Here is a 14,833-nt window from a genome sequence, read left to right as displayed (position 1 = left end):
TCTATGATGTTTTTAACAGTGACAAAATAGCCTAAAGATGCATGTCTCAAAATATTTCTCTGTCATTAAGTGATGCATGACTTATATGTGAAGGGGGAGGGAGAGAGAGAGAGGTGGTGGAGACTGCCTGGGACCATGTAACCAAAGAGAAATGTGGAAATCAGTGGCAGAAGGATGAAAGAAAGGAAGACCTTGGCATTCAACCTGGCTGGAGAAAGATATAAGGATGTGGAGGACTGAGGATGTAGAGAACAAAAGTAGAGGGACCACACAATGGGTTCCATGGTCTCTGCCTACAAGAGAACCTGGGAAACTTGGAAAGTCTGAATTGAACCAGATACTATAATTGTACAGTAACAAGTGAGACCATCTCTGTTTCTCACAGAGTCTGAGAAGGGCCTAGTCTGTCTGTCTCCTGGGTGAGACTGAAGCTTTTTGAAGTACAAGAGTTTGCCTTTGATGATTGAGACATTACATGGAAGAACAAGGTTGGTATAATTTGTAAACTGGTGGTCCTTCATAATAATAATATTATTGATAAGATTGTAGCCTGAAAACTTTGTACCAAAATTAATTTCTTTTTAAAATTATTTTATTTAACTTTATTTATTTATTTTAATTTGACCAGAGAGGGACAGAGAGAGAGAGAGAGAGAGAGAGACAGAGAAAGTTAGAAAGCAAGCCACCAGGTCAAAGACTCGAACCGTGGTAGACTATGTGGGAGTCCAGCACCCTTAGCCATCATACCACCCACCGGGCCCCAAAATTAATTTCAAAAATTATGCCTGCTCCTGAAAGAGCTCAGAGGCAGCATGGTTAGTGAAGTGCAATAGCCAAAATGCAACACAGCTTTGATTAAAGATGACTTCCTTATTTGCTCAGGAAATTCGCCTTTCTAAAAGACATGAAGAAACAGTATCACGAAGATTAACGTTACTTCTACAAGTGGAGAATAAATTTGGAGATCAAGACACAGAACCTAAAAGGAACCTTAGTCTTTTAAAGAACGTAGAAACAGTATAAAAGTCTCTACAGACCGAGATTCACCCTCTTCCATGCCCAAGGTGATTTCTCTTGAGACATATACTGGACATCAGTAGAAGAAAACATTCCCAAATGGGAACGGTTTCTTTTAGGAAGAGTACCATACCTACTGACATTTAAAATCAAAGTGAAGCAGAAAATATCATTCAAAATGAGGCCCAGTGATAACTCCTTCACATATTTGAAAAAAAACTATTTAATAAAGGTGAGTATTAAAGAGTATGTGGATAATTACAGAGACTGTAGGAATTGAATATGTTCATGTTGTTCTATTGCCTCCTAAATAACACAGAAGATATGAAAAATCTACTGGGCAGCCTCAGGTTATTACTTACTATTTTAAAGTCATGAACTTTCTTTCTGCCAAACTCATAGAAGAGTTGAAAATCAATATTAAAAACTGGACTGTTTATTACAAAAATTATGCCTTCTCGTTGTCTAAACTGCAAACATTACAAAGTATGGGAAAAAGTAGATGTGTAGATGTCTTGTTCAATTCTTGCCTGCAATATGTAACTGCTAACTTCCACTCATTAAGAAAGATCCCACAGAACTGGTCATAATGAGATTTGAATTGTTTGTTTAGAAGTGAAAATAAATGGCTGAACCTCCTCAAGAACATGGACATGTGTCAGCTGAGGAACGAGCTGGCCAGACAGGCTGACTTTCTTTCTTCCTGCACATGCTGACATGAGAGTCCTCAGACAGTGAACCTTCAGGGTCAGGATGACTGATGGGAAGACGGAAGCATGGTGAGAACTGTGGGAAGGCCCATTTCCCATTTGCCTGTGTGTGCATCATAAAACTGATCATGGTATGGTCTTTGAAAATGTTTGAATGATTGGGATAAGATGTAAGATACATGAGTCCTCACCTTCTTTCCTTGCAGAGCACTCACTAGCCTGTTGACATTCCCTGCAAAGCTTCTGTTGCTTCAGGTGATGTGCTTGCTTCTGTGGTTTCTAGGTGGAGCGTCTGACACTGTCTCCAAAAGCCAATCCCTGGAAGTAGTGCGTGTCCTTTGTCATCATGGTTTATTGACCAACTACTTATGGAGGGAAGCCAGATGTATCTGCATTGTCCAGCCAGGGATGGACATGGCGAGAGGATGGGGAAACCCTCAGGGCCTTTCAGTTCTGGTCCTCTCATTGACTCATGACTGGGGCAGGGGATAAAAATTCTATGGTGTACAACATACAACATGAAACATTACTCTTTATTGTGAAAATAAACAGCAACCATGAGTAGGGAAAACAAACAGACAACTGGCCGTTCAAGTGGTTATGTTACCTGGCCTAAAAGGGCACATTGGCTTCTTGGTCACCTAGGCCTCCAACCCTAGTCATGGACATGGCTTTAGGTTGGTGAAAAGAGAAACAAAGATGATGTGGGTGAAAATGAAGATGATGATGATATCCAAGGGCTCCTTTTAAGGAATTTGCTTGAAGGCCTCCTCTGGGATCTTGCTCTCAGTCTGAAAGGATAAAGTTGGGATGTCAGAAGAGCCAGATGTCCTGAATTCCATCCTCAGGCCACTTGGCCTCCACTTAACTGGCCTTCCTGAAGGCCCAGAGACATCCATCTTTTACCCACTTGATTCTCCTTCCTCACCTGGAACATAGTGAAGACCTGACCAGCTCTGGTGTAATCCCACTCATTATCCTGAAGGCACCTGTGGTGGGAGAAGAGATGGATCTCCATTACTACCATAGTACAGAATGCTGATCACAAAATGCCACCACAATAGCTATGATACTTTTTTGCTGGGACCTATGTACCAGTATGAGCACTATGGTAATGATGAAGAATGACCTAGCAAAATCCAAAATGTTTGCAAGCAATGTATAGTAATGATCAAAGTTCATTATTTTGTATGTTGCTATCTAGTTGCCTAAAATCCATTTGTTGAAAAGACTATTTTTTCTTCATTACATTTTTTTTGTACCTGATTGTAAATCAACTGACCATAAATGTCAGAATTTATTTTGGGACTCTTCTAATGCATTGACCTATTGGTCTGTCAGAAAAGCCATGATGCATTTTTTTGTTTTTCTGTGCAAAAATGTGTCATGATTTTTCTGATGACTCAACATATATCTATCCAAATGCCAATACCATGCAGTCTTGATTACATCAGCTTTGTAATCAGTCTTGAAACAGAAAAGTGTGAGTCCACCAACTGTGTTATTATATTTCAAAACTGTTTTGATTATTATGAGTCATAGCTTTTCCATACACATTTTAGGATCACCTTGTCAATTTCTGGAAAGAAGCCAGTTGAGATTTTGCTAGGGAATGTGTTCAATCTGTAGACCACTTTTAGTGTAGACAATTAAGACGGTTACCTTAAGACAGTTTGACATACAAGATTTTGATGTTATGATGTGTTAAAGCCATATGCATTGTGGAGAAGCCATACTTCAACTTTTGAATTTTGATCTTTTTTAGAGCTAGCAATATGAAGTGTGATATTTTATCACAATGCTGGGCAGCAGTAACAAGATGATTTCCAGTCAGTCACACAATTATGATGGCAAACAACCAATCATTTGCAGTGTGTTCTGTTGCCAGAATTTTTTAAAAAGATTTTTGCCATAGGGCACATGTGCTTGCTAAAGATAGACAGAGACAGAGAGAAAAGACAAGAAACCATTCCCTGGAGGGGATGGCCACATCACAATCTCTTCTCTATTCTCTTGGGATTTTGGGCACGCGCACACACACACACGCCTGGCATGTTTTCAAGCTGCCAGGTTTGGGATTTGAACTGCAGAGTAGGCCCTTCCCCGTGATAAGACCCCTACTACATGTTTGGCCCTGTGACAATGACTTTACAAGCTCACTTGATTCCTGTTTCAGAGTATTATTAACCTTAACCATTATGCCACTTGCTGTCCCACCAGCATTTTTTGATGTTGCATTTTGTATTTTTGCATCTCATCATGTGTACAAAATGCCCGATTTTGACTTACAATATTTTCAATTCACAATAGATTTATTGAGATATAATCCTACTTTAAGTCCGGTAGCATCCATATTACCATCTTCACAATAATAGTCTTCAAATCCATGAAGATGGCGTATCTGTCCATTTTAGGTCTTTTTATTTAATTGTTGGAAAGTGTGTGTGCTCACCAGAGAAAGAGAGAGAAAGCTCCCCTTAATAGAGCGTGATTAAACTGCAATAACAGTTGCTCCACTTCTCCATCCTGTTGGATTCTAGGGCATGCATACATGTGTATTTGGAGTACTTTTCAAGTTGTTGGGTCCTGGATTTGAACCACAAGTCAGCCATGTGGGATCAGCTCCCTTAACCTCTAGGTTATGGGGTTGGCCCTAAGTTTTTTTATTTTAAAATGTTTTACACGTTACTAAATATAAGCTTTGCACTTCTTTAGTTATACTTCTTTTTAAGTATTTATTCTTTTATTTAAGAGAGATTTTTGCTATAGGGCATGTGTGCTCACTGGAGAGAGACAGAAAGACAAAATGCAAGACATCATCCCCTGGGGTATGGTCTCACTGCAATCCCTTCTTCTCCATTCTTCTCTCAGGATCTTGAATAACACACACATGCGCCCTATGTGAGTTTTATGGCCCCAGGTCCAGGACTCGAACTGTGGTCAACTACATCATAGTCCAATGACATAACCATTGCACCATCTGCTGGTCCTGTATTTATTCTTTTTGATACTATTATAAATGGAATTATTTTCTTAATTTCCTTTTTGGATTGTTCAATGTAAGTGCATAGAAATGAAAATTATTTATATATATAAATCTTATATCCTGAATCTTTGTTGAATTTATCACATCTAGTAGTTTCTTTTTTTTTTTCTTTTTAAGAAGTTTTTGCTATAGGGCTCATGCACTCACCAGACAGACAGAGAGAGACAGAGAGACAGAAAGCGAGAAATCACCCCCCCAGGGGGATGGCCACGCTGCAATCCCTTCTCCTCTATTCTCCTCTCGGGATCTGGAGCACGCACGCACACGCACCTGGCATGAGTTTTAAGCCACCAGGTCCGGGACGCAAACTGTGGTCGACTACAAGGGAGTCCAGTGACATAGCCATTACACTAACTGCTGGTCCCAACCTCTAGTAGTTTATTAGTAGATTCCTCAGGATTTTTGATATACAAGATCATGTCAGCTGAACATTATGTTGTTTTAAAGTTTATTTACAAATATCATAACAAAATTAGGACAGCCTTTTATGGTCCTACTTTATTTGGGAAGTAAAATATCCAAATATTTATTTTTCCAAATTGCCTTCTATTTCCCAGTATTCACTCCTGTTCCTCTCAGACCATGCCATTCCTGTGCACACCTAGCACTCACTTCTGAGACCACTCGAGGTTCATTCCAGACTGGGTGGAGAAAGTCTGCACCATTTCCTGCTGCTCTTGGGAGAGGGCAGGGACATAGCTAGAGCAGGGTGTAGGCACTGGGATGGAGTAGGCACTCTGGGTCTCCTTGGAGCTGGCATTTCTCACAATCAGCTCATCGTTCATGATGTACAACCTGGAGGAGAGATGGGCCCTCAGACAACTTACAAGGTAGACAACCTCACACACCCCAACAATGATCCTAAACTCACTGCCACTCAGTAACAAGATTCCTTTCATACTCTGACTGTGCCCGGCTCTCAGATTCCTTGGCTGGTATCCTTTAACCTTCCCACGTAGCCCACCTTCAGGGAGAATGTCTACCATCTTCAGTAGAGTTGTAGATTTAACTCCATTGCATTTACCTTGCACAGCAGTTCAAAAAGAAGACATTCTAATCCCCATTTTCATATAAAAACAGTGAGGCAGAGACAGGTCATGTGACTTGACCTATGTCACACAGCCAGTGAGTATTAGAGTCAGGAAGATAATTCAGTATACCAACCCCAGAGCCTATGCTCTAAACTATCAGGATAGACTACGTCTTGAATCTACCTTTTGGCTTTTCATAAACCCTGAGGACTGCAAAGCCACATTCCCACATCACCAGCCCCAGGCTGTATAGATGATCCCACCCATAACATAGCACTGACCTGGAATTGCTGGCCAGGGTAGAGGTGAATGTCCGGGTGAAGGCATGGATGCATCCTTGATAATTTCCTTCCACTATAAGAACAACAAACAACATCCTCTTAGGGTTGCACATGCTTTACACACTTCCATGGTATTCCCCAACCAGGTGCTCTTGCTTGATACACTGAAAGGGGCCACACCAGAACAACTGCTCAGGAGGGTATGGCACAAATGGAGAATACATCAACAGGAACAATTCTCTCCTCATGAAAAGGCCCCTATTATATGTTGGGCCCTATGATGACGACTTTACAAACTTGCATGACTTTTATTTTCACAGTATTAATAGCCTAATTTTGTAAATGAGGAAACCAAAGGTTGAATTAGCTGACCCAAGGTCACAGAGTAACCTGGGATGAGTACCCTCAGATTCCATAGTCCATGTCCCTAATGCCTAAGCTATGCAGAATTGACAGGCATGTACCTAGGTCAGACTAGGACGCTTTGTGGGCAGAACACAGAGGGAAGAACAGGAAGGCAATGAACAGAATAGGGAGGCTAAGAGAGTTCGTAGAGGAAGCACAAACGGGGAGGGGTCACGGGGGGATATTGAGAGAAGACTATATGAACACTCACCTTCCTTGAATACTCCATTGACAGAAAAGCAAACCATCATTTCCTGAAAGGGAAGAACTCAGGTGCTAAGGATTCCCTTTACCTCCTCCCCACCTTGGATCCTCCTGGTCTGCCTTCGAGAGGAGGCAAGGGCTCACCGTGTGGAACCACATATCCACCAGGAAGGAGCTGAGATCATGCTGAGTTTTGGGCAGCATGTTGAGGGTGTTCACAATGTCACATTTTGTGTGCTTCAGCAACTGCCTCTGCAGGTCTGTGGCAGGAAGTGAGGTGAAGATGAAGGGCAGTAACACCCTAGTCATGGCCCCCCTGACTGGCCCTTCACACCTACTAACTACCCTGCCCACTCTTGCCCATACACACTTACAGGGATTCTTGTGCTTCCTGCTTCCATTGAAGTACTCACACAAACTGCTGATAGGAGGAAAAGAGGATCAGAAGGTGGTAGTCCAGCCAATGTGGATGTTTCCAGGAACTGGTCTGGGTCTTCTGGGGACCCACATGGCCTCTGGTCAGTGTAAGCTGTGATACTCACGGGCCTGGGTTCTCAGGGTTGAAGGGAATGGTCAGGGAGAAGCAGGCCTCATCATGGTAAGCATCAAGGAGACCCTGTCGGTCTCCAGAGTCATAGATCAAGAAATACCTGTGGGGGAACGAGGAGGACAGGCTATCTCTATGGTCTGGGCTCCAAATGAGACTTGAACACTCCTTCAAACCATGAGAATATCTGTGACTGGATGGCCCAGCCCATCCAGCCCTCCAACTCGTGGTCTCAGGGGCACTTACTGCTGCAGGAATTGCAGGACAAGATTCTTCAGCATCTCAGATCCTTTATAACTTTCCTGAAATCAAAAGGCAACTTAGACCCATGCAGCTAACAAACTCTCCTTTGCAACACCCCAAATCTTGCTTGGTCCTCTTCCTTACCATGCAGGGTTTAAATAACTCAGTGGTTTCCATGTCTGTGATAACTGGTATAAGTAACTCTTGTCCATCCTGGACAAGGGAAGAAAAGATAAGCAGTTGAGACCAGTAAAGTAGCATCAGATGACCAATGAGTTAAATGGGCCTAGGAGGAAAGAAGGGTCAGAAGCCACATGTGAAATGGCCCTGAAAATTCTCTGAGGAAGTTTACAGTGAGCACCTTCATCATGGGGTCCTGAAAATTTCTACCATTACATGCAACTTTGTGTGTGTGGTGCGTGTGTGTGTGTATGTGTGTGTGTGTGTGTGAACATCTTTCCATGGATGATCTCCAAGATGTTTTCAGGAATCCTTATCCTCTAAAATGCATGAGGGTCTTAGGTATATATACGGTAATCTATGCAAGACCCAAAGAAGTTAAAGGCAGATGTGGAGGTCATGTACATATTTAAGGGGAGACAACAATGAAGTCAAGGACTTACCAGGCATAACAGCTTGGGGAAACAATCTCGGATGGCACTGTCCAACACCAGCAATGGAAAGAAATAGTGGACTATTCAAGATTGCACAGCCTCCATGCTTCCCTCTCTTCTTCCTTCCTTCTTTCCCTCTTTCCCCCATGGGAGGCTCCAGAGGGAGGAGGAAGTAGAGTGGGAGCCCAGGGCTCTGCTCCCTCTCTTGAGGTCCAGCATTCTGCCAGACCTAGCCTAGCCAAGAGCAGGTCAACCCCCAGGGATGGCCCAGGATGCTGAAGCAGGAAGGAGGGGGAGGTAGGGCTCAGGGACCAGGGAGGGGAAGACAGAGGATAGCCACAGAAAGGGAATGAAGGGAAATACGGGGAGATCTGGAGAGTACAGACAAAGGAGAAAGGGAAAAGGAAAAACGCTTGACCATGCTGGTGGGGGTCAGGGAGGAAGAGGGAAGGAAATGGCTCTCCTACTGCAGCCTTTTCCTTTACCTGCTCCTGGTTGGCCCTGGGGCTCCAGGTAGGAAAGGAAAAAATGCATCTGTCAGGCTGGGGCCCAGTGCACGTAGGTCGAGCCTTTTTTCATCTGTGTGAGCTCAGTCTGTATTGGGCATAGGACATGGAGCAGCCACAGGACATGAGACCTTCCCCAAGAGAGTAAAGGGCCAGTTCCCAGTTCTGTGTGGGGTGGAGTGTCTGGGGCTACCCAGGACACCCATGAAGGACCAGGCAGGATGATGTGGTGACATATGGAAGAAAGGAGGGGCAATGCCGTAAGAGACCTTCTGTCTCCTCAACCTTTGCCTTCTGCCATCCACTCCTGACTCAGAGAACACAGGTTTTTCCCCAAGGAAGGCCTGGGTCCTGGCACTGGACCAGAGGAATGGCTATCATGACGGTAGTCACCCAGGGCCTCAGCTCTCACCACAGGGCAGGAAGGCCACCCTGTCAGCTGGGGCCAAGTAAAGGGATTTTTTTTGAAGCAAGGGAAGGAGGATCCTGCTCAAGATAGGTGAGAAAAGCCCCATCTCAGCATATACACAGAAAGACCTGTCTCAGCATGAGGCCCTGGGCTGGAGGACCCTTTCCCAGTGCAGGGCTCCAGCATCTGACTCACAGCTGAGCACCCACAATGCTGGTGAGGAGGGGGAACTCTGATTTCTGGAGCACAATCATGGAGGGCAGGCTGGGGGAGGCTTGGTGTAGAGGTGAGAAACACACGGCAGACCAGGAGAACAGGTGAGCAGGTTAAGGGACAGAGAGGAGAGGTGGGCCTGTGGTCCTCCCAGAGGTCCAGAGCTGCCTCCTCCTACAGATGGCACTGTCAGGGCAACATGGGCCCTGAGAATGCATGGGTGCCCAGGAGGGTGTCAGGGCTCAGCACTGACCTTACATAGGCAGATCGGTCTGGGAAGGTGCGGCACAAGGGGTTCCCTTCCAGCCATAGCTCTTGGAGCTTCAGCCCTTTCACCTTGTCCAGCTCCCGCACTGACTTCAGCTGAGAAAGATGGGGGGAAATTAGAAAAGGAGTCCCAGAGAAAGAAAAGCATCCCCGCTCTGATCCCCCAGCCATCATCCTCATTCATAGGCCTTGCCATCTCCCCTACGTGCACTATCACCCACCCTCAACCCAAATCTTATTTGCCTCCCTCTTCTCACCTCATTTTTTGAAAGGTTCAGGATCTTGACCCTGGGGGCCTTCTCTGTAATGTCGGACAAGCCATCCAGCTGGTACAGTTTGTTATCTTGCAAGTTTAAGGACAACAGCTTTTTTCAAAGAAGAGTTAAAATTAAGGTTGCTATTTAGAGGTGGAGAGAAATCTGCCTTCCAGCCCATCTTTTCCACCCCTCTGCATAAATACCAGCACTGGGCCTAAGGCCTGACCTCAGGGAAATTCCTTTCAATGATTTTCAGGGTGGCAGCCATGCAGTTTCTCCGATTCAGGATTATGTCAATATCATGTCCCATCAAGTCTTTAGGAAGCCAAGAAAATGGAATTAGAAAGCTAAGAGGGGTTCAGCTGTACAAACACCAATGCCAACTCCTCCCCAAGTTGCCATCCCTAAGTCTCCGTCCTAGGGTGATCTTTCTACCCTCACCTGCCCTAAAATTACTCCTGTCAGTCATACCTGGGTCAAATCGGAGCCTTTTGAGGTTAAGAGCTTGGTGGAAGACATCATATCTTTTATCCATAGTCAGCTGCAGAGATAGAATTGGACAAAGTGCCTCTGAGGCTGTGTTAGTGGTGGTGACAGGGGGGCAGGGAAAGAAAAGGTGGGTTTTGGAATTGGCACACAATGTGTTTTGAGTCTGCATTACTTTTAGCTGCTCCATTTGTTCTGGCTTCAACTTATTCTGCACAGAGTAAGGTGCATCAGAAGGACTGACGAAGATAAATATCTGTAAGAAGGAAAGATGGAGTAAGCACCAAGACCTCTTATCTTCAAGACAATGACTATCCCCTGGCCTGTCCTCCAGTACTAGGTACAGGGAATACCCGTGGCACACACCTTTCGGCTCTCTTCATCGCAAATCCTGTAGTTGATTTCTTTTAATGCAGTGGAAGTACTAGCATTCTGGACAAAGAATCGGGCCTGATTTCTGATGTAGTGGAACTACAGAGAATATAGACAAAAGCTATAATGTCATAATCCAACAGCCCCTGCTGAATCAATTCTCTCCCAGTCCCCTGGGCCCACTCATATGGCTTCACATCTTTTCTTACATCAACTGGGATGAAAGGGACACTGCAATAGCTCTGGATTGAACTCATGAGCCATGTCTTGTCATACTTTCTCCCATGTGGAATCTATGGGTTAGAAGAAGGGATGGGAAAGAATAGATACAACATGGAATTAAGGATGGAAAACAGATCCAACCAAGTGCTCTTTTCCAATATTCTATGTAGCTATATAGAACCTTTAGAGAAGAAAACATTGATGTTCTTTTTTTTGGGTACCAAATATGGGCCCCTAACTCCCCTTTCTCTTCATCTAGCTTTCCTCCAAAAAATAAACTTAAGGTGTTAGAGCCAGCAGGTGTTATAGTGTTTAAGGTACTGTACTCCCACATGGCCAACTCTGGTTTGAGTCTTGGACCTGGTGGCTTGAACTCACAGGTGCATGTGCATGTGTGCCCAAAATCTCGAAAGGAGAATGGAAGAGAAGGGATTGCAATGTGGCTATCCCCTGGGGGGGGATTTCTCACTTTTCTGTCTCACTGGTGAGCACACACACCCTATAGCAAAAAAATCACTCAAAACTAAAAACCAACCTAAGGTATTTACTGTAATCTTCCTTCTATAAGGTTCCAGTATATTCTACCTAGCGCAAACCTTGCTACAACACTCACTGTGACCCTGAACCAACTCTTCATGGTTCCATCTTGTGTGTTCTCTCTCATTTCTCTCTCTGGAGGTTTTGTATCTCTCCATACAGTAACATGGATACAGTCTTCATTATTCCATTTCACTCTCCTCTTGTCAGATTGGGTGCTACGGAGAAGAGGAGAGAAGGAGGGTGTCTAAAAATGTGAAGAAAGTCTACAAATTCTCTCCTCACCGATACCAGAAATACAACTAGTATTGATCAACTATTATTCCATTTCCAGTATTATTCAGTTTCCCAGCAAGAAAGAAAAAGACAACTTTAGAGAGTAAGAGATGCACAGTCTCAGAGGCTGCTACATGCAAAGCAGGCTGCCTGGTCACTTACTGTCTTACTTGAGGGTCTTCAAAAGCATTGCTCATTGCCATGTTTCCATCACCTTCCTGGAGATGTGAAGGCAGAAGTTCATCCTCTCTATGTTCACAAGATAATTTACTCTTGCCAAATTTATCCTGGAAAGAACTCCTATATCTCTTCCTTCCTTGAGGAGAACTACCACTATCATCACATTCTGAAATTGGGAATAAAAATTAGAGTCAAAATATAATTGTAAATTTAACTGTCCTTTCAGCTCCATCAACATTTTGTGTATGTTGAGGCTCTCATGATTTGTGCACACACACACTTAGGATTGTTATGTCTTCCTGGTGCACTGATTCTTTAACTTTCTTTACTCTGATGTCTAGTTTATTGGATAATGTAGCCTCAGGTAGGGGTAGGTAGTATTTTGCCTATTTCACCCTGAATTTACTCCTTGGAATTGTGTTGCTATTCACTGCACACACTCCCTGTCAACATATCTAATTCACCATGTGGCAAGATTTGTCAGTTTCTTTGTGTATCTACCGAAATAAAATAGTTCCCATTTTCTCTCCCATAGGTAAATTCACTAAGGATTTTTTTTTTGCATAGTAAATTGAAAAAACATGTATGATCAGATGGTAATATTAGTGGTTTGAGAGGATGGGGATTAAGGTAACTAGATTATTAGAAATCAGCTTCCCTTAGGGTCTAACTTTTAAGGTTCTCTTGGGTTCGTTTGTTATACACTTTGTACATTAATTGCTCCACTTTGTCTCACGGCATACTTATGAATAAAAATTCGTTTGCCGTTGATCCTTTCAGGATGTACTGATTATGACCAGTCCTCAGATTAACTCTTCTGGGGAAGTCACTGCTTTCATGGTGTGACCCAGGGTCAGGAAAGTCCTACTATTCACAACCTTCAAGAGCTCCTCCGTGTGGCACTGGAAGTGAAATTAAACATGAGTAGAGCTTTTGACCTGGACGTTCCACTTATTCAGTCTCAGTAACTTGGAGTGGCCTTGAGTTCTATCTCACACTACACTTGTAACTTACCAGGAAATTATCTTGACTCTGCCTTCAAAATATATCTAGAGTCTAGTAACTTATCACCCTCCCATTGTTAACACCTGGCTGGGTCACCAATATCCATCTCCTACATTAAATTGCCTTCCAACTCACCTCACTGCTTTTTCACTTGCTCATTACCATCTTTTTTTACATAGCAAGCACCACGATTTTTTAAAAGCAGGAAAATTGCATCTGCAGTCCATTGTCAGATCATGAACATTAGGCACACAGAGATTTGATAGTTTCCAGAATTTCTCAGCCAAATAAGTGGTGGACAGGAATTGTGTCCTCACTTATAGATCTGCTTCCACACCCTAAGCGTTCTTCCAGCATGTGCACTGGTTCTCTGCAACTTTCATGATCTCATTGTACATTTTTGCAAACAGTGGTGACAGAAGTGAGGAGACATTTTCCTCGAATCCAGCTAACACAATTTTCTGGCTATCTGGTGTGCATAGGAAAAATGCTCCAGAACTGCAGGTATGGTTTTTCAGTCTTGTGCCAGACATAAAGTACTGCCATTGTCTCAAAGAAGGTAAGTACAATTTCATGCACAAATGAAGTTGTGTTTTTCTACATGTACTAATATATTATATTCTTTTATAATGAGGCTACATGTACTCCAAATCATTATGGAAAATACATTGCTGCACAAAACTGGATTCCACTGCACATTTTCTTGTTGCGTGTTACATATGGGTAAATTTGATTCCTTCTTCTGAGTACACATTCTTTTTTACATATTTGTGTTTTGATATTGGGATTGATTTTTTTAAAAGTTTATTTATTTCTTCCATGAGAGAGAGAAAGACAGACAGGCACCCCCAACAGGGTCCTCATGCTATGATCCACCCCCCAACCCCAGCCATTCCAGATAAGGGGCATGCACATGCATATCTCCAGCACACACAGGAGGCCTTGGGATGTGAACTCTAGATCCTTCCATGTGGTTCCAGAATCAGAGTGTTGTATTACCATTGCACCACCAGTTGGCTCATAAACTGATTGTTTTTAGTGAAGAAAGTAATAGAGAGGCCAGCTGACGGCAAAGCAGTTACATCACTGGACTCCCACATGGCAGACCGTGGTTTGAGTCCTCAACCGGTGGCTTGAAAATCACACTGGGCATGTGTGCGTGTGTGCCCAAGATCCCAGGAAGAGAATGGAGAAGAAGGGATTGCAGTATGGCCATTCCCCCACCCCGCCCCGGAGGGTGATTTCTCACTTTCCCTCTCACTGTCTCCATCTCTCTCTCTCTCTCCAGTGAGTGTATGCACTCTAAGGCAAAAACTCAAAAAAAAACAAAAAACAAAAAAAAAACCACAATGTAATTGATTTCCCTGTACAGAAAAAAATAATGGAATAACACTCATGCATTGACCAAGATTATAGACCATTCCTGGGGTGGAGGACAAAGAACCGAGTGGAGGAGAGCTTGAGATTCAAATTCTGCAGCTTCTCAGGAGAAGTACATGGATATTTTCAAATGTAAGAGATATTTTTCTTTTTTCTTTCTTTCTTTCTTTTTTGGAGAGGTTTTTGCTATAGGGCACAGGCACTCGCCAGAAAGACAGAGAGACAGAGAGACAGTAAGTGAGAAATCACACCCAGGGGGGATGGCCACACTGCAATCCCTTCTTCTCCATTCTTCTCTTCGGTTCTTGGGGAAGCATGCACACACGCCTGGTGTGAGTTTAAGCTACCAGGCCCAGGACTCAAACCATGGTCAACTACATGAGAGTCCAATGACATAGCCATTATGCCATCAGCTGGTCCCAATAAGAGGTATTTTCCTAAGGATATTTAATAACATTTTCACCAATATGCATTTCCATTGTGTATGAGAGTTTAATTACCTAAAGAATAATAAACCAGTCAAAAGTCATTCTTTTGCTAATATTCAAGACACTTGCTTTTTAAATTTGTCATACAAAATGTTCTCTCCTTAAATATATAGTGTACCTATAATTATATGGATCTG

The 14,833-nt window shown here is 43.3% G+C and overlaps 1 protein-coding gene and 1 pseudogene across 1 annotated transcript; one reads left to right on the top strand and one right to left on the bottom strand.

Moving 5' to 3' along the window:
* The first annotated feature begins 861 nt into the window (after positions 1-861).
* Positions 862-1,209, top strand: LOC106736363 (uncharacterized protein C3orf14 pseudogene; annotated as a pseudogene).
* Positions 1,210-2,409: 1,200 nt separating this feature from the next.
* On the bottom strand, positions 2,410-11,908 carry LOC102492929 (nuclear RNA export factor 2). The gene is made up of 20 exons (XM_006161845.1): positions 11,806-11,908; positions 11,444-11,585; positions 10,818-10,901; positions 10,603-10,707; positions 10,412-10,492; positions 10,222-10,291; positions 9,977-10,065; positions 9,751-9,858; positions 9,480-9,589; positions 8,108-8,144; positions 7,629-7,697; positions 7,488-7,543; positions 7,237-7,344; positions 7,069-7,115; positions 6,839-6,954; positions 6,702-6,744; positions 6,086-6,158; positions 5,386-5,568; positions 2,656-2,716; positions 2,410-2,518 (listed from the first exon to the last, which is right to left on the bottom strand). The coding sequence occupies exons 1-20, from the start codon at positions 11,844-11,846 to the stop codon at positions 2,474-2,476; spliced, it is 1,668 nt and encodes a 555-aa protein (XP_006161907.1). The 5' UTR covers positions 11,847-11,908; the 3' UTR covers positions 2,410-2,473.
* Positions 11,909-14,833: the final 2,925 nt, after the last annotated feature.

This window comes from Tupaia chinensis, unplaced genomic scaffold, assembly GCF_000334495.1.
Source record: "Tupaia chinensis unplaced genomic scaffold, TupChi_1.0 Scaffold139234_1, whole genome shotgun sequence".
Classification (NCBI taxonomy): domain Eukaryota; kingdom Metazoa; phylum Chordata; class Mammalia; order Scandentia; family Tupaiidae; genus Tupaia; species Tupaia belangeri.
This window is presented reverse-complemented; position numbering and strand designations above follow the sequence as displayed.

Coding starts and splice junctions, on each gene's coding strand:
- LOC102492929 (XM_006161845.1), bottom strand. CDS start 11,846: ATGGCAATGAGCAATGCTTTTGAAGACCCTCAAGTAAGACA. Junction 7,544..7,628: donor AGTTATTTAAACCCTGCATG/GTAAGGAAGAGG, acceptor TTTTGATTTCAG/GAAAGTTATAAAGGATCTGA. Junction 7,345..7,487: donor GTCCTGCAATTCCTGCAGCA/GTAAGTGCCCCT, acceptor GTTCCCCCACAG/GTATTTCTTGATCTATGACT.